The following is a 17,804-nucleotide window of genomic DNA, read 5'->3' on the forward strand; positions in this document are numbered from 1 at the left end:
GAGATTAATAAGACTGGGACTTTTCAGCTTGGAAAAGAGATGACTAAGGGGGGGATATGATAGAGATCTATAAAAACATGACTGGTGTGGAGAAAGTAAATAAGGAAGTGTTATTTACTCCTTCTCATAATACAAGAACTATGGGTCACCAAATGAAATTAATAGACAGGAGGTTTTAAACAAACAAATACACAATGTAGTCAACCTGTGTAACTCCTTGCCAGAGGATATTGTGAAGGCCAAGACTATAGCAGGGTTCAAAAAAGAGCTAGTTAAATTCATGGCAGCTCAGTTCATCGCCAGCAATGGCTTTTAGCCAGGATGGGCTGGAATGGTGTCCCTAGCCTCTGTTCAGGGGTGGCTCCAGGCACCAGCACACCAAGCGCGTACTTGGGGCGGCAGGCAGGTTGCCTTTGGTGGCATGCCTGCGGGGGGTCCGCTGGTCCCATGGCTTTCGCGGACCTCCCACAGGCTGCCGCCGAATTCACGGGACCGGAGACCTCCTGCAGGCAAGCCGCGGAAGGCAGCCTGCCTGCCGTGCTTGGGGCAGCAAAATGCCTAGAGCCACCTCTGCCTCTGTTTGTCAGAAGCTGGGAATGAATGACTTGCGATGGATCACTTGATGATTACCTGCTCTGTTCATTCCCTCTGGGGCACCTTGCAGTGGCCATTGTCCAAAGACAGGATATTGGGTTAGATGGTCTGACCTAATATGGCTGTTCTTATGTATGTTCTCTAAGCCAGTGTTTCTCAATCTGGGGTCTGCAGGAGGAGAACTTCAGGGGATTGCAGGCATGAGGGGGTAGGTAGCAGGACAATTGCCTGCCCCCCAGAAATTTAATGTACGTTTCAGCCCCATGCTGGGCTGTAACCCAGAACCCTGTGGGGCTGCTGAAATCTGGAGTCCTGAGCGCTGGGTGGGGGTGGGGGGGGTGTCTTTAAAAAAAAAAAAAAAGTCCAAAGGGGCGGGCCAGCAGGAAAAGGTAGAGACGCACACTGGTGTAAGCTGTACCTACCCAGGGCCATGGCTTGGTGTTCTCCGGCCACCCAATACCATGTGGGCCCAGCCTGCTGGGTCCATTGCCAATGCGATCTCAGCGCAGCCCCTCAGAACCCGTGTCCCCCGGCCGGGCGAGTTTGGCGGCGCTGTTCACCCTGTCCAGTCCCCGTGGAGCAGGGGCGGTGCGGAGACGTGCCCGCTCCTAAGGAGCCGAGCGAAGGCCTAGGGCTGTAACACAGGCGCCTCCCACCGAAGGAGCCGCAAGCGGCCTGGCCCTGCGGGAGGGCCGCGGCGGCAGGGAGCTGGGCCCGGGGCTGCGGAACGGGCCGTTTCCTGGTTCCAGGCGGGCCGGGGGCTGCATCCGCCCGGCGACATGCACAGCAGCAGCCTGGGCCCGATACGAGAGTTATCGGGGCGCGCGGCCTGGGTGAGCGGCGGGGCCCGGCCGTGCAAGGCGGGGAGCGGGGGGCAGGGTGAGCGGCGGGGTCCGGCCGTGCAAGGCGGGGAGCGGGGGGCAGGGTGAGCGGCGGGGTCCGGCCGTGCAAGGCGGGGAGCGGGGGCAGGGTGAGCGGCGGGGTCCGGCCGTGCAAGGCGGGCAGAGGGGGGCAGGGTGAGCGGCGGGGTCCGGCCGTGCAAGGCGGGGAGAGGGGCAGGTCACTTTCCCCCCACTTGATTTCTGAACGCGTGGGCGTGAGAGTCCCCGGGGCTCTTCTTGTCTCACTGTCCTGAGCCCAGCCCCTAAGCACCAGCTGCTAACTCAGCCCCCACCTGCCCCTGACCTGTACTCACCATTCCTGCTGGCAGGGGTGGCTCAAGGTACCAGCACAGCAAGCACATGCCGGAGGGGCGGCAGACTGGCAGCGTTTCTGCGGGAGATCTGCTGGTCTTGTGGTTTTGGAGGTAATTTGGCGGTGAGTACGCCAAAGGTGCGGAACCGGCGGACCTCCCGCGGAACCGCTGCCGAATCCGCATGACCAGGACGGACCTCCTGCAGAAATGCCCCCAAAGGCTGCCTGACTGCTGTGCTTGAGGTGGCAAAAAACATAGAGGTCCCGCTGCCTGCTAGCTGAATCCTTCCTGAACTCACAATTGTATATGGACAGATGTATCCATCTGCCTGGCCCACCGACATTCCGTCGCAGGGAGGGACTAGGGTGACCAGAGGGCAAGTGTGAAAAATCAGGATGGGGGTGGGGGATAATAGGAGCCTATATAAGAAAAAGACCCCAAAATTGAGACATCTGGTCACTTAGGAGTGACTGAACCCTTCTGGAACTTATTCCCAGGAGGGTTAGACATGATTTGCAATATAGAGGCCTTTCCCTGTCCCAAAGAGCTTCCAGTCTAAACAAGCCCAAGTGAGAGTGCATGGGGTGTGGATGGAATGCCCATGGTTTTTAAAAAATACATTGTTAATGTGATTTGATTCCTTTCTAGTCGCTATCACAGATGATGGGAGTCTTGAGCAAGGAGCCTGGGCCTGCAGTAGGGAGGGCATGCTGTGTGTGGGTGGGTGGCACAGAGACAGCCAAGAGAGGAATAGATGAAGGTGGTACCAAGGTTGGTACCACTGTGGATGAATCAGCATTGTGCACTATTTGAAGTACTGATACGGGTGTGTGGAGGCCTGCCAAAAACTAAAGGCCCTCCCCTTTCATGAAGTGGAGGAACCACTAAATTCAGGCTCCAGTTGACTACAGGGGGCAACAAATGAAAAAACAGAAATGGGAGTGAAGGTCACAGGGCAAAACTCAGGGATCCAGAGGGGGACACAGAGCAAAGAGCCCTGACAATAGCCACTGCTCCTCAGAGAAGTCCAGTGGACGCTGTCCAGAGCAGATCTGCTTGGAGACATGACTTTACCAGGGAAAGGAAATAGTCCCCCCCACCCCCTGCCAAGCTTTCTCCGCCTAGAGTGGTGGATGGCTGTCTTGGCCAGCACCAGGGGTAGGTTGATGAGGAGGTTTTGCAAATTGTGGGGTCACAGATAGGGTGTGTATGAATTGGGAGATGTGGGACAGTGCAGCCAGGAACTCAGTAGGAGGTTCTGGAGGAGCTAGAAGAGGGGCTGCAGCCTAGCCCACCCTATGTAGATGCAGCACAAAAAACGCACAAAAGAGGCAGGGGTCAGGAGAGTTTGTGAACCACACCAAGTACGTGCCTGCACTCACAGCTCCATGAGAAAGCTGCCAGCTGGTATCCCCAGTGGGCTGTGGGATCAGAGTGGAGTACAGGCTAGCGCACTGGGTTCCTTGCCCTCCACTGGTGGCAGCAGGCCCCATTGCTCAGTATTAGGGGGGACACAAGGGTGAGGAAGTGAATAGACTGGAGGAGAGGTGTGTACAGATGTTTCCTGGGCACAGTTTGGAGGTGGACTGGCTGGATATTGTACATGTTGGAAGTGGCTGGCGAGGCTTGCGGGGTGGCATCAATGGTATGCTTTAGGGAACCAGGGGTGAGAGGTGGGCAGGGAGCACACTCCTTCAAGGCTTGCTTAAGGGAAAACAACAGACGCAGGAGGCAAGGTTGCCCTCACCACCTGGAGCGCATGACAGGTCGCATGGAGTGGATAGCTCCATGGGGTGGCCACATCACGGTTGTGTAGTGAAGGAGACCTGCAGGCCATCTGCCTCCTTTGTTGCAGAAGTTGGAAGGTGTGTAGGGAATGAAGTATGGGATTCCAAAAGGAGAAAGAATAGTCACATTGCACTTAGTACAGGGACAAAAAAGGAGCAGTGCCCTTTGAACTCAAAAAGGAAATGCTGCCTTGAGGAACTGGATTCTATCCCTGCCTCTGCCACAGAGTTTCTATGTGATGCTGGGCAAGTCACTTACATGCACATTTTCACAGGTGTTCTTCCTTTTTCGTACACCAAACTTGAGACCCCTGGGGTCTGATTTGCACCCGTGCAGAGCATTCACTGTTTCAGCTGGTCAGTGAGAGCTGTGCTTTGAACATAGACTGCTATGTAATGCCAAGAAAATCAGGTCCCAGGTCTCTCCAGTTGGTCACCTGAAATTAGTGAACATTTCTGACCTTAATTTCTTGTGCTTCAGGCCTCTGTCTGTAACAGGGGGATACTGATATAAACTGTACCTCACAGGGATGTTGGGAAGTTAAATTCATTGGTGTTTGTGGAGCACTACAAAAAGCCTCTGAGGGAATAATTCTGTACTCAGTGTAGGGTTTGAATAGTGTGCAGCAATTAAGACATAGGACCACACACTGAATGATGAGGATAAAGCAAAATATTGAATAGCTACTAGGGCTGTTGATTAATCACAGTTAACTCACTCAATTAACTGAAAAAAAAATAATCGCGATTAATCACACTGTTAAACAATAGAGTACCAGTTGAAATTTATTAAAGATTTTTTGATGTTTTCCTACATTTTCAAATATATTGATTTCAATTATAAGACTGAATACGAAGTGTATAATGCTCACTTTATATTATTATTTTTATTACAAATATTTGCACTGTAAAAATGATAAAATTAATAGTATTTTTCAATTAACCTCATACAAGTACAGTAGTGCAATCTCTTTACTATGAATGTGTAACTTACAAATGTAGATTTTTTTTGTTACATAACTGCGCTCAGAAACAAAACAATATAAACTTTAGAGCCTACAAGTTCACTCAGTCCTACTTCTTGTTCAGCAAATCGCTAAGACAAGCAAGTTTGTTTACTTTTTTGGGGCATAATGCTGCTTGCTTCTTATGTACAATATCACCTAAAGAGAGAATAGGTGTTCACATGGCACTTTTGTAGCCAGCATTGCAAGGTATTTATGTGCCAGATATGCTAAACATTCGTATGTCCCTTCATGCTTCGACCACCATTCCAGAAGACATGCTTCCATGTTGATAACACTTGTTAAAAAATAATTTTGTTAATTAAATTTGTGACTGAACTCCTTGGAGGAGAATTGTATATCTCCTGCTCTGTTTTACCCACATTCTGCCATATATTTCATGTTATAGCAGTCTTAGATGATGACCCAGCACATGATGTTCATTTTAAGAACACTTTCGCTGCAGATTTGACAAAACACAAAGAAGGTACCAATGTGAGATTTCTAAACATAGCTACAGCACTAAACCCAAGGTTTAAGAATCTAAAGTGCTGTCCAAAATCTGAGAGGGATGATGTATGGAGCACGCTTTCAGAAGTCTTAAAAGAGCAACACTCTAATGCAGAAATACAGAACCTGAACCATCAAAAAAGAAAATCAACTTTCTGTTGGTGGCATCTGACTCAGATGATGAAAATGAACATGTGTGGGTCTGCAGTGCTTTGGATCGTTATCGAGCAGAACCCGTCATCAGCATGGAAGCATGTCCTCTGGAATGGTGGTTGAAGCATGAAGGGACATGTGAATCTTTACTGCATTTGGCATGTAAATATCTTCTGGTGCCAGCTACAACAGTGCCTTGAGAATGGCTGTTCTCACTTTCAGGTGACACTGTAAACAAGAAGTGGGCAGCATTATCTCCTGCAAATTGTAACCAAACTTGTTGGTCTGAGCGATTGGCTGAAGTAGGACTGAATGGACTTGTAGGCTCTAAAGTTTTATATTATTTTGAGTACAGTTATTTTTTGTGCATAATTCTACATTTGTAAGTTCAACTGTCATAAAGAGATTATACTACAGAACTTGTATTAGGTGAATTGAAATATACTATTTCTTTTTTTTAACAGTGCAAATCTATGTAATAAAAAAAAAATATAAAGTCCGCACTGTACACTTTGTAGTCTGTGTTGTAACTGAAATCAATATATTTGAAAATGTAGAAAACATCCAAAAATATTTAAATAAATGGTATTCTATTATTTTTAAGTGTGCTTAATCGCGATTAGTTTTTTAAATGGTGTGATTAATCATGATTAATATTTTTAATCTCTTGATAGTCCTAATAGCTATCTGTTCAGCGAGCACCATCCATCCTGTGCATGGAATGAAGCAGGAGTCCTGTGGAAAAAATAGCATGTGATCATGTAATTAAAGACTTTCATAACGTGTATGCACAAGGGGGCCAAATTAAAATTGCAGGGGCATCCTTAATCCCGGCATTTCCTAATTTATGAGTGTTTGATTTTGCAACTTGAACTTTTAACTTTTTTTCCTTTCTTTTTTTTTGTAATGTAGTAGTCTGTATAATCTAGTGTTTACTGGAGCAGTTTCAGTCATCTTAACTATTGGACTTCTGGTCTGATAGGGTTTCCGATTGCATAAACTAGATAATAGACCTCAGAAAGGATGTATTTTATTTTGACTTGGATACTTCATGTAAGGCAAAATTGTGAAAAACAAATCACAGGAGGTTCTATTTCCCTTTAGTTTTGTTGTCTTAAATAAAAGCCGCTTTGTATTTTTGAACAGGGGGACTTTGGAAACTCTTGTGTAGGTAATAATGTTGGAAGAGTGAGTTCTTTCATTGCTGCTTCTTTCAACATCCCAGATTTGTAAAGAATTATTTAACTTTTTTTTTTTTAAACAAAATGAAATCAGTTGCAACAAGATCTTTATCTGGGGCACTTAGGCACTAATGCAATGCAGCCAGTGATGACTAATTAAAATCTGTGCTGTTACAGTCACCCTTTAAGATGAGCAAGAGAGCCAACGAGTGCTGTGTGCTTAGTCCTTAGTAGAGTGTTGGTTTAATGTCAGTTATTGGGTTACATCTTCCACGCTGCAGGAGGATGGACTCAGTGATCTACAAGATCTCTCCTGTTTCTGATCCTTTTGTACCGACTTTGCAATCAGTTTGTTTTGTGGTATCTTTCTGCAGATCCTGCAGGGATGCAGACTGGTTCCCAGCACCCATCTCCCTGTTACAAGACAGTCATGGTTGTGTGCCTTTCCATCTGCTGGATTGTCTGCCTCTTTCTGCCCTCTGTTAAGCAGTGGGCGTAGACTGGCGTCCGTGGCCCCATCAGAATGGAGTGGTAGGGGCTTGTCCTCTGCTGGTTGGGAGCAGGATAGCAATGAGCCAGCACCCAGTGGAAAGCTCCTGGAAGCTGTCCGTCTGTCCCTGGTGGCACAGCAGAGACAAGCTGATATAGGGAACTCGGAGCTGGGGAAGATGTTGAATTCATTCTCTGACATGGGATTCAATAACGCCCAGATAATGCAGCTGTTTGGGTTGCAGCCCAGGCTGGCTCCTCAGACACGGCTGGCGGTGGTTTCCGAGCTCCTTCTGTTGGGCTTGGATGCTGACTCCACGCTGAAGGTCTTGCAGAAGAGCCCTGAGGTGCTAAGGATGACGGCCCAGCAACTGAGGCATCGTGCAGACTACCTGCGGAGACTGGACCTCGGAGAAGGTAACATGGTGTTGCGTGCTTAACTGCCTTACACGAGATACAATGCTGAAGTGTTGCAAAAAGTACCTTGTGCCCTCAAACGATCCCCTCTCTGCAGTTACGCTCTTCTGGAGTGAGAGCTGTTTAGCTCTGGTGTCCTGGCAGCATACCCTCAGATCTCTAGCAGCATGATAGGAAAAAACTCTGGTGTAAAAGATGGGAGATTTGACCCGAGGGATGTTACCTATCAAAATGATGCACCAGAACTCAGGCAGCTTCCAGCTCTGCCTTTGGTGGGGTTCATAAAATCACCCAGTTGGAAGGTATTTGGACATTGAGTGCTTCAGCAGTTGTTCCAGCTACCAGAAATTGCACAGAATCAGGATCATGGGAAGGAAAGTCAGCAGATTAATTAACGCTATCACAGCTCTGTGAAACATTTTAGCAAGAATGTTTTAAATCTCTTCCCTCAGTTCCAGCCTGTTGCCCCCCCGCCCCCACCTCCCAGAAATGTATGCAGTCTCTCTCCAGCCCTCTGGAAATGCTGATCTGTGCCAGGGAGAAAAGCTGCTGTTATCAGACCATTTCTGCCACCCCAAGCATCTCTGTCCCAACTGAATTGCTGCTAACAGTTCAATCTCTGTTACTTGTGTGTTGCAGTGCTCTTCCACTCTCTCCGCCCGCCCTGACAGGAATGTGTTTCATTTGATGGGGACTAATTTTCTATAGCTGAAAATTTCCCCCTTGTGCTTCTGCCACTAATTAGACATAGTAGCAAACTGCCTGTTCACCTGCAGCTTAGCCAATCTGTTGCTCTAGGGCAGGGACCTCAAATGACCACAAGGGCCACATGAGGTCTAGTGCATTGGCCCGAGGGCTGCATCACCTGACACCCCCACCCTCACTGCCCCCGGCCCCTACCCCCACTCCACCCCTTACATGAGGCCGAGGCCCTGCCCCTGCCCTGTCTCTTCCCACTCCTTCCCATCCCATTTCCACCCCCTTCCCCAGGAGGTGCAGGGTGTGGCAGGGGCTCAGGGCAGGGAGTTGAGCTTCAGAAGGTGTGCAGGGTGCGGCAGGGGGTTCAGGGCAGGGAATTGGTGTGTGGGGTGCAACAGGGGTGAGGGGTGCTGCAGGGTGTTGGGGTGCAGGGTCAGCAGGTGGCTCAGATCAGGGAGTGCAGGAGGAGTGTAGGGTGGCAGGGTGCTCAGGGCATGGAGTTGTGGTGCATGAGGAGTGCGGGATGCAGCAGGGAGCTCAGGGCAGGGAGATGGGTGCAGGCGGGGTGTGGGTGTGGCAGGGGGCTCAGAGCAGGGAGTAGGGTGCAGAAAGGGTGTGGGGTGCAGCAGGGGGCTCAGGGCAGGGAGTTGGGGTGCAGGAGGGGTACTCAGTGCGAGCTCCAGGCCGGCGCCACTTACCTAGAGCGGCTCCGGAGGGGCAGCAGCGCGCATTGGGGCCAGGGCAGGATCCTGGCCCCATGCCACGGTGCTCCGCTCCAGGAAGCAGCTGGAACCATGGCTCCATGGCGGGCAGGGGTGGTCACAGGGCTCCACTGCTGCTCCTTCAGGTACCGCCCGTGAAGCTCCCATTGGCCGCGGTTCTCTGTTCCCAGCCAATGGGAGCTGCGGGGGGCGGTACCTTGAAGCAAGGCAGCAGAGGCGCCCTCTGCCTCCTTCCCCCTTCCCTCCGGCCCGAAGGGACGTGCTGCCAGCTGCTTCAGGGAGTGGCGCGGGGCTCAATCCCATGGGCCGGATTCGGCCTGCGGGCTGTAGTTTGCCCACCCCTGGCCTGGAGGTAGGAGCGGGGCACGGGGAACTTGGCAGGCCGCACAGAAGAGCCCTGCGGGCTGCGTGTTTGAGGCCCCTGCTCTACTCCACAGAGCACCCTGCTGGGACAGGCAGGTGGCTCAGGCTTTTTGTCCTACGTGAGACTCCTGATCCCATATGCTGCTTGTGAGAAGGGAGAGGCAGACCAATCCACCTCAGCTTCAAATCTGACTGTGTATATCTACTGCTTGAATCCCTGTCCCCAGTAAACCGTCCTCTCCTGCATGCTGAGCATGTCTCTCTGTCTGCCCTTTTGTTTGATGCAGGGAACCTGCAGCGAGTGGTGAGCCACTGCCCCAGTATCTTCACCTTGTCCTGGAAGAAAATAGATGCAGTGGTTCGGGTGTTCAAGGAGAAGTGTATTTTCACAGTGGATCAGGTGACAGAGATTCTGCATCACTGCCCCAATGTCCTGTTGGAGGAACCGCATGACCTGGAGTACAAATTCCAGGTGAGGCTGGGCCTCTGGGGGGCTGCAGAACTCCTTCCCTAAGGGCCTGCTGTAGCATGAACCCATCTGAAAGTCTGGCTGGTGGTTTGGACTCCAGGGCAAATGGAGAAATCAAACCAGAGTAGGAATCACCAGATTTATCTCCCCACACGTATCTGTCTTGTGCCGCACACTGACATCTGAGTTTCATGGGATTGGCTTCTCTCATGCCTCTCCATCTGAGAGATCTGAAGTAGAGACCAGTTTCTTGGCCTGCTTGGAGCAGCATGCATGTGAGTTTAGTGGATATACACATGCAGTGTGCAAACAGGTTCTGCTTAACTGGGTCTGACTATACTGTTGATGCTAACACTTCAGAGTGCTGTCGTCTTTTACAGAGGCCAGGTTGGAGGGACTGAGCTGCAGTATTTTACTTTCTTGGTGTCTGCTCCACTGTTCTCCCCCCTGGCCTTCCTAAAAAAAGGATGACCTCCAAAATGTAACAGCTGAAGTGCACTTGTGTTTAATACATGTACTCTTCCACCCTCTTCAAAACACCCTCATCACCAGTGATCACGTCGAGACCTCTGCTCTGCTTTTGAGTTCATCTGTCACCTAGTGCTCTAAGGAGCAGGGACTGTGTCTTGGTAAATGGACTGCCAGTGTGCACAGTAATAACTATTTGCAGTAGGTGCATTAGAAATCCTCAATTCAGATTTCTCTGTGACTAGTTACCTGGGTATGTCCATAGGAAAAGTGAGGCACAGCTTTTATATCCCCTTAGCATCAACCCAGTGTATTTCCTGGGATATGCTGACATCAGCTAAACAGGTGTCTGTTCCTTCCGCTTTGCAGGGTGTATTTTTGTCTCCCCTTGTCTTTCTTGCAGTACGTGTACTTCAGAATGGGAGTAAAGCACAAAGCAATGGTGAAATCTGGTCTCTTCCGAACTCCAGTAGCTGAGGTCAAGAACCGGCACATCTTCTTAGAGCGCCTGGGGCTTTATCAAACCCCTGACAAGAAAGGCCAGACCCAGATCGTCAACCCGAAACTGAAGGAGATCGTCCAAGTCTCAGAAGGGGACTTCCTGGCCAAGATAGCCCACTCCTCCTTGGAGGAGTTTGAAGTCTTTAAGAAGCTGCTGGCTCGGGAGGAGGAGGAGGGGGATCAGGATATAGCGTCTGAAGAGAGAGACTCAGCCAGCGAAGGGGAAGGGGAAATGTCTGACAGTGAGGAAGGAAACTGAACTTTTACCCCCAAGCTTCAGTAAGGATTTGACCAAAGAGTCATTGGTGGAAACCATCTGCTGGGGTTACCACACATCTTGGCTGCTCCTAGACCTGTGTGCATCTGACCTGTGTGTTTAATGGTGTTGCCATGACATCACTAGTTCGAAAACATTCACTGGACACAGGTTCCCCTGGGCCACAGCCTGGAGGTTGACTTCTGTCTGGGGGCAGGCAGTTCTGTCCTTGTTTTCCTCAGTGAGCTGAGGCCTCTGTTTCAAATGGCTGTGTAAAACCAATAAAGCTCGGACGCTTCAGGAAGCGAGTGCCCGTCTCTGTCGCTTGGCCTGATTTCCACACTCAAGCGTGGTGGGACACCCCAGCTCAAGAGGGATTTGCTGTTTCATTGCCAGATGGGCTCAGCAAGGGGAAGAGGAAACTCTAGGCTGGGGACTGCTGCCCAAAGTTGGTGTAGCTGGAAGACGAGCCCTGGTTGCCACACACCAGAGGGCAATTATGGGCATTGGTAGCTCTCGCCTGCTCACCCTTTGCAGCACAGCCCTCTTTGATGGGAGTGGGGCTACCTCACCAATGGCACTGCCACACTAGCAATGGTGGCCAGGGCCAGTGCTAGGAAATGCTGCGCAAGCACAGGTCTGTCCTGCCCGAACCTTCCCCCACAAGGATAGCTGTCAGGGGAGGAAGGGATGGCTGCGCCTGCTAGGAACCAGAAACGTGAGAGCTGTCTGCTGCTGTAGGGAGTGTAAATGTTTAGCATGGCCCCAAGTAGAGGGGCTGGATTGTGTGAGGTCCTAGAGAAAAGCTGGATTTTGGGGTTGGAGACTGAGACACATGGGCTCTGTAATGAGGGGAGGCGATGGGGGAGCTTGGGATCAGAGTTCAGGAGGACAAGATGATGGATTTTTTCACTGTGGAAGGAAAGAGCCCACTGAGTTTCAGAGGCAGGAGAGGAGACGGATGTGGGGTGAGTGATCAAGAGAGGAGGAGAGAGCTTGGGGTTGGGCCCAGGAAAGGAGACAGGTTGTGTGAGCAAGTGAACTGCTGGTTCAAGAGAAGTGGTTTGGTTGTGGGCTGAGGAGGCTGGTGAGTAGGTTGGGGGGCAAGAGACTGGTTTGATGTGAGGCACGTGACTGGCTGGTGCTGAGGAGATGTCTCTGGCGCACGTGGGCACTGTGCGCTGGGGAAAAGGGATTGACTCTCCCCTTCCCTCTGCCTCTTCCCCACCACCCACTGAACAAAGGACCCAATGGCTAGCAATTGTATTTTTATTTAAAAAACAAAATAACTAATTTTTTTGAACAAGATAAAATCTTTTTCTGCTGCATTACATACTGTGCTTAGTCTCTGTGTAGCATATGGTTTGACCTGGACGCTGCTGCGCAAGCTCTCAGGTAGCTACATTACAACACATACCAAGAGTGGAGACTCCTTGTATGGCAGAAGGGGAGCAAGTTGCTGCACCTGCCTTGCTGCTGCCAGGCCATGGATCTGTTCCGGGCAGCAGCTCTCAGGCTGACAGTGCATGTAAACATGCTGGTCTTGCTGGGGGAACATGAGGCGGGTGGGCGCGCCAACTCCTGGGATTGCAGCCAGAGATCTACTCTCCTGTCCTGTAGCTCAAAGGGTGCCATAGCTGGACTGAAAGGGAACATGCACGGTCTGCTTGCAGGATTGCTTTAGTTTCCAGTTAAAGGGATAGGTTTGCATGAAAACTCGAGATTTTAACAAGCTGCAGACTTCTTTTGAACCACACTGTCTGCGGATGCGTTCAGTGACCCGTTTTCCAGGCAGCATCGCAGAAGGGTTGGACGTCCTTCTCGTCCGCCGCCAGCTTGGACTCAGGTGACAGAACACCTGGGGAACGGGGTCTGTCATTCTGACTTGGAATGTTGGATGATTTGACCCCTGGTGTTCTGGTCCCTCCTCTTCTCTCCCCAGGTAATGACAAGGGCTTTCCAGATGTCGGACAGCTTCCTCCCACGTCCCAGAAGCACTGCCACCCCTCCCCCATGGCCACATGAAGGGTGTTTAAGGGCTAGGGATTCTAAGCTTTCCCATGTGAAATGAGCTCAGGATAACTGGGACTCTAGAGTTGTGGGGCGGGCCCTCACGAAACCTTATTACCTGTCAACCCGTCCAATTCCCAGTTTGGTTTCCGGCAGCATCTCTCAAGTGAGTCCTTTTTGTGCCTGATCTCTATGGCAGTGGCCTGATGGAGTTGGAGGCAAAGGGAATATTCCACTGCAGCAGAGATCCGTGAACTGATTTTTCCTCAGTTCCTCATTACCACCACTGCCTGGAAAGGAGCCTGATTTTCCAGTTGGCTGTTGTGGCTGGCCAGGTTCCTCAGCACCCTGACATTCTCTTGCTCAGAGAGGTGTTTGGCAAGGTGCTCGGAACAGGGAGGACGCCTGCCGAGGGGAGCTGCTTAATGCCTGTGCTGTGTTCTGCTCAGAACCATTCTTTCCTTTGCTAAAGAAACTGTATTTACACTTCACACCCCCTTGACTATTAGCTCTAGGCGGTGGGGAAAGGCTGCTGTATCCTGCGCCATGAGTCACAGCCTCCTAGAGGTGCACCCATATACTGCTCCTGAAACAACACTCTAGTACCATTGCTAAGCTATATCTCTGGTGTGTATTTATTTATAATATACACTGTGTATAGTAATACACAACTCTATGTGTAACTAGTGTCATACAAACTCTCAAAAGCTAGGAAATCTTTAAAGCCAGACATGCTTTCCTTGAGCCTGCCCAGCTGGTATTGCTGCCAATACCTAAGCACCATTGCAGTAATACAGGGAATTAGTGCTTGGATGCCAGTTGGTGTCACAGCTGTATCAGTGTGTGTGTCAGTTTCCTGGTACTGCTTGGTTTAAAATACACAGCTGCAGAGAAGTGAATTACAGCTGACAAATGCTCTGGACACTTACTAAATCTGTTTCAGCTGGAGATAAGGACTTTAAACATTTTCTTTGCTGAACACAGCTACAGTGCCCTGGAATGATTTCATAGACCAGTGTGTTGATGTGCTATAAAAATGAGTATGGGAGCAAACACATTTCTAAGTTTTCACCTTTTTTTTGAGGAAAAAAGTTCATCGTTAGGTGCTATAGACGTTTTTCTAAGCTACACACTGAAACTCAGTTAAAACATTAATAACTTGAGGAAAATAGCCAATATTGCCTGTTATTCAGCACAGTGTTCTTAAAAACCAAACATTTAAGGTACAAAAGAAGGGGAAATGTGTCTACTACTTTCTTTATTTTCCACCCACATCAGTTGAAATAGGATTTTTTTTACTGGACTGTGCAGGGGAATATTTTACCTCTCTGCCGGGGCTCTGTAGGTCAGGTGTCAGTTCATAGCTAAGGAGTGTAGTGCTGCATTAAACTTGATTTGTAATTTAACAGATTGGTGCATATGTTGGTAAGAGCGGGCTGGATTTCAGCCCTGTAAATGCCCATGCAGAGGAGGGACTCACATGAACAGGCCTGGGTTACGAAGATAGGCGAACCCCCGTATGAGACAGTCAGCCATTCTAATGTGATGTTGCTTGTCCCTGGTTGGGGTCTGGTGATGAGAAAAAGGGCATCCACAATAAGGAAAGCCCGTGTGAGGGCTCTGGTGCGCCTGCTGCCGAGAGGGGAAATGACTGTGTGGTGTGCCAGTCTGAGTGTGTCCCTAACAGGCTGGAGGAGAAGGTAGGGCAGTGACTCCACGTAGGAAGGTCTCCCCCACTATTTGTAGATCCAATCTTCCTGGTGATTGAAAGCCCTTAGATCTGGTAAGATGGAAGCTCTTAGTGCTTTGAACCCTATGAAAGAGAGAGAGAACATTAGAATCAGCTGAAAGCACTCCAACTTCAATTCCGTTTGGTCTGAGGGAGTGACCCACTCTTGCTCCCATGGGCTTTGGCTGATGGAGAGTACTTGCCCCATGAGAGCTTGGAAACAGTATTAATGCTTTCCTATGTGTCCCCTTTTCCATACTGAAGTCAGTGGTAGTTTTGGCCCTTTGGGTCGTAAAGATTTCTGGGCTGCCACTTTTTATAGGGTTTAGCTCTCTAGTTGCAATTGACAAGTGTGTAAATCTGGCCCCTAGTGTTTGTTAGTGCACACTTATTTGCTTTAGCAGAGAAAGGCAAAGCTATGGGATGCAGGGTCATACGCACAAGCAAGGGGTGGGGTGGAGCATTTGATTTTGTGCTTCCCCCGTTCGACAAGTAATATTTAAAATAAAGATAATGGGGCAGATTAGATGGGGAGGGCTCTCAGTTACTACAGATAATTCTTTCCCTGATGTCTGGTGTTGGGTCTAACTGATCACCATATTTGGGTTGAAAGAACCATATTCTCTCTGTTGAAGGAAAACGCCCAAGCAGGGACCATCGAATTGTTGAGGTAAATGTATGGTTATGCAGGTGGTGTCGGAGAGAGGGCTTTAGAGTCTTTGACCATGTTGTTCCAGGAAGAAGGATTGTTAGGAAGAGATGGGATCCACCTAACGAAGAGAGGGAAGAGCATCTTTGCAGACAGGCTGGCTAACCTAGTGAGGAGGGCTTTAAACTAGGTTTGTCAGGGGATGGTGACCTAAGCCCAGAGGTAAGTGGGAAAGTGGGATATCGGGGAGGAAACACAAGGAAGAGGGTGCAACAGGGGAGCCCTCCGGAGTCATACTGAGAAAGTAGGGCAAAATCGGCTAGTTATCATAGGTGCCTGTACACAAACGCAAGAAGCCTGGGAAACAAGCAGGAAGAATTGGAAGTCCTGGCACAGTCAAGGAACTATGATGTGATTGGAATAACAGAGACATGGTGGGGTAACTCACATGACTGGATCGCTGTCATTGATGGGTATAAACTGTTTAGGAAGGACAGGAGGGGAGAAAAGTTGGAGGAGTTGCACTCTATGTAAGAGAGCAGTATGATTGCTCAGAGCTCCAGTATGAAACTGGAGAAAAGCCCGTTGAGAGTCTCTGGGTTAAGTTTAGAGGTGAGAGCAACAAGAATGATGTCATGGTGGGCATCTGATAGACCACCAGACCAGGAGGATGAGGTAGATGAGGTTGTTTTTTTTGAGGACAATTAACAAGTTTCCAGATCACAGGCCCTGGTTCTCATGGGACACTTCATTCACCCTGACATCTGCTGGGAGATCAATACAACAGTGTACAGATAATCCAGGAAGTTTTTGGAGCGCGTTGGGGACAACTTCTGGTGCAAGTGCTGGAGGAACAACTAGGGGCCATGCTCCTCTTCACCTGCTGCTCACAAACAGGGAAGAATTTGATAGGGAAAGTGGAAGTGGGTAGCAACCTGGGCAGAAGTGACCATGAGATGGTCGAGTTCAGGATCCTGACAAAAGGAAGAAAGTAGAGCAGCAGAATACGGACCCTGGACTTCAGAAAAGCAGACTCTGACTCCCTCAGGGAACTGATGGTCAGGATCCCCTGGGAGGCTAATATGAGGGGGAAAGGAGTCCAGGAGAGCTGACTGTATTTCAAAGAAGTCTTATTGAGGGAGCAGGAACAAACCATCCTGATGTGCAGAAACAATAGCAAATATGGCAGGCGACCAGCTTGGCTTAGCAGAGAAATCTTCAGTGAGCTTAAACTCAAAAAGGAAGCTTACAAGAAGTGGAAACTTGGACAGATGACTAGGGAGGAGTATAAAAATATTGCTTGAGCATGCAGGGGTGTAATCAGGAAGGCCAAAGCACAGTTGGCGTTGCAGCTAGGAAGGGATGTGAAGGGTAAGAAGGGTTTCTACAGGTATGTTAGCAACAAGAAGGTGATCAGGGAAAGTGTGGGACCTTTAATGGGGGAGGCAACCTAGTGACATGATATGGAAAATCTGAAGTACTCAATGCTTTTTTTGTCTGGGCAGCACAGTATGGGGAGGAGGTGAGCAGCCCTCAGTGGTGAAAGGACAGGTTAAGGATTATTTAGAAAAGCTGGACATGCACAAGTCCATGCAATGCATGCAAGGGTGCTGAGGGAGTTGGCTGATGTGACTGCAGAGCCATTGGCCATTATCTTTGAAAACTCCTGGTGATTGGGGGAGGTCCTGCACAACTGTAAAAAGGCAAATATAGTGGCCATCTTTTAAAAAGGAAGAAGGAGAATCCAGGGAACTACAGACTGGCGAGGCTCATCTCAGTCCCTGGAAAAATCATGGAGCAGGTCTTCAAGGAATCCATTTTAAAGCACTTGGAGGAGAGGAAGGTTATCTGGAATAGTCAACATGTATTCACCAAGAGCAAGTCATGCCTGACCAACCTGATTGACTTCTATGATGAGATAACTGTCTCTGTGGATATGGAGAAAGCGGTGGATGTGATATATCTTGACTTTAGCAAAGTTTTTGATACCGTCTCCCACAGTATTCTCTCCAGCAAGTTAAAAAAGTATGGATTGGATGAGTAGACTATAAGGTGGATAGAAAGCTGGCTAGATCATCAGGCTCAGTGGGTAGTGATCAATGGCTCAATGTCTAGTTGGCAGCCAGTATCAAGTGGAGTGCCTCAGGGGTCGGAACTGGGGTCAGTTTTGTTCAGCATCTTCATTAATGATCTGAATGATGGCGTGGACTTCACCCTCAGCAAGTTCGTAGATGACACTAAGCAGAGGGGAGAGGTAGATACACTGGAGAGTAGGGATAGGGTCCAGAGTGACCTAGACATATTGGAGGATTGGGCCAACGCAGGTAGTGATCTATGGCTCCATGTCTAGTTGGCAGCCAGTATCAAGTGGAGTGCCTCAGGGGTCGGACCTGGGGTCGGTTTTGTTCAGCATCTTCATTAATGATCTGGAGGATGGCGTGGACTGCACCCTCAGCAAGTTTGCAGATGACACTAAACTGAGAGGAGTGGTAGATACGCTGGAGGGTAGGGATAGGATACAGAGGGACCTAGACAAATTAAAGGATTGGGCCAAAAGAAATCTGATGAGTTTCAACAAGGACAAGTCTACAGTCCTGCACTTAGGACG

General features: G+C 49.4%; 2 protein-coding genes across 5 annotated transcripts in view; one reads left to right on the top strand and one right to left on the bottom strand.

Annotated features, from left to right (window-relative positions):
• The first annotated feature begins 992 nt into the window (after nt 1-992).
• On the top strand, nt 993-11,117 carry MTERF4 (mitochondrial transcription termination factor 4). The gene is made up of 4 exons (XM_030576542.1): nt 993-1,427; nt 6,799-7,330; nt 9,402-9,586; nt 10,455-11,117. The coding sequence occupies exons 1-4, from the start codon at nt 1,374-1,376 to the stop codon at nt 10,809-10,811; spliced, it is 1,128 nt and encodes a 375-aa protein (XP_030432402.1). The 5' UTR covers nt 993-1,373; the 3' UTR covers nt 10,812-11,117.
• Nucleotides 11,118-14,063: 2,946 nt separating this feature from the next.
• SNED1 (sushi, nidogen and EGF like domains 1) overlaps nt 14,064-17,804 on the bottom strand; it is a 121,167-nt gene continuing 117,426 nt past the window's right edge. For all 4 annotated transcript variants that reach the window (XM_030576533.1, XM_030576534.1, XM_030576532.1 and 1 more), the window contains one exon: nt 14,064-14,631. The gene's annotated coding sequence lies outside the window, so the exon portion shown is untranslated. The remainder of the gene's footprint in view (nt 14,632-17,804) is intronic.

This window comes from Gopherus evgoodei, chromosome 9, assembly GCF_007399415.2.
Source record: "Gopherus evgoodei ecotype Sinaloan lineage chromosome 9, rGopEvg1_v1.p, whole genome shotgun sequence".
Lineage (NCBI taxonomy): Eukaryota > Metazoa > Chordata > Testudines > Testudinidae > Gopherus > Gopherus evgoodei.

Bases quoted from the DNA above. Each gene is read 5' to 3' on its own strand.
- MTERF4 (XM_030576542.1), top strand. From the start codon at position 1,374: ATGCACAGCAGCAGCCTGGGCCCGATACGAGAGTTATCGGGGCGCGCG. The intron at 1,428-6,798 runs GTGAGCGGCGGG...ATCTTTCTGCAG, and splicing joins TATCGGGGCGCGCGGCCTGG to ATCCTGCAGGGATGCAGACT. The intron at 9,587-10,454 runs GTGAGGCTGGGC...TCTTTCTTGCAG, and splicing joins ACCTGGAGTACAAATTCCAG to TACGTGTACTTCAGAATGGG.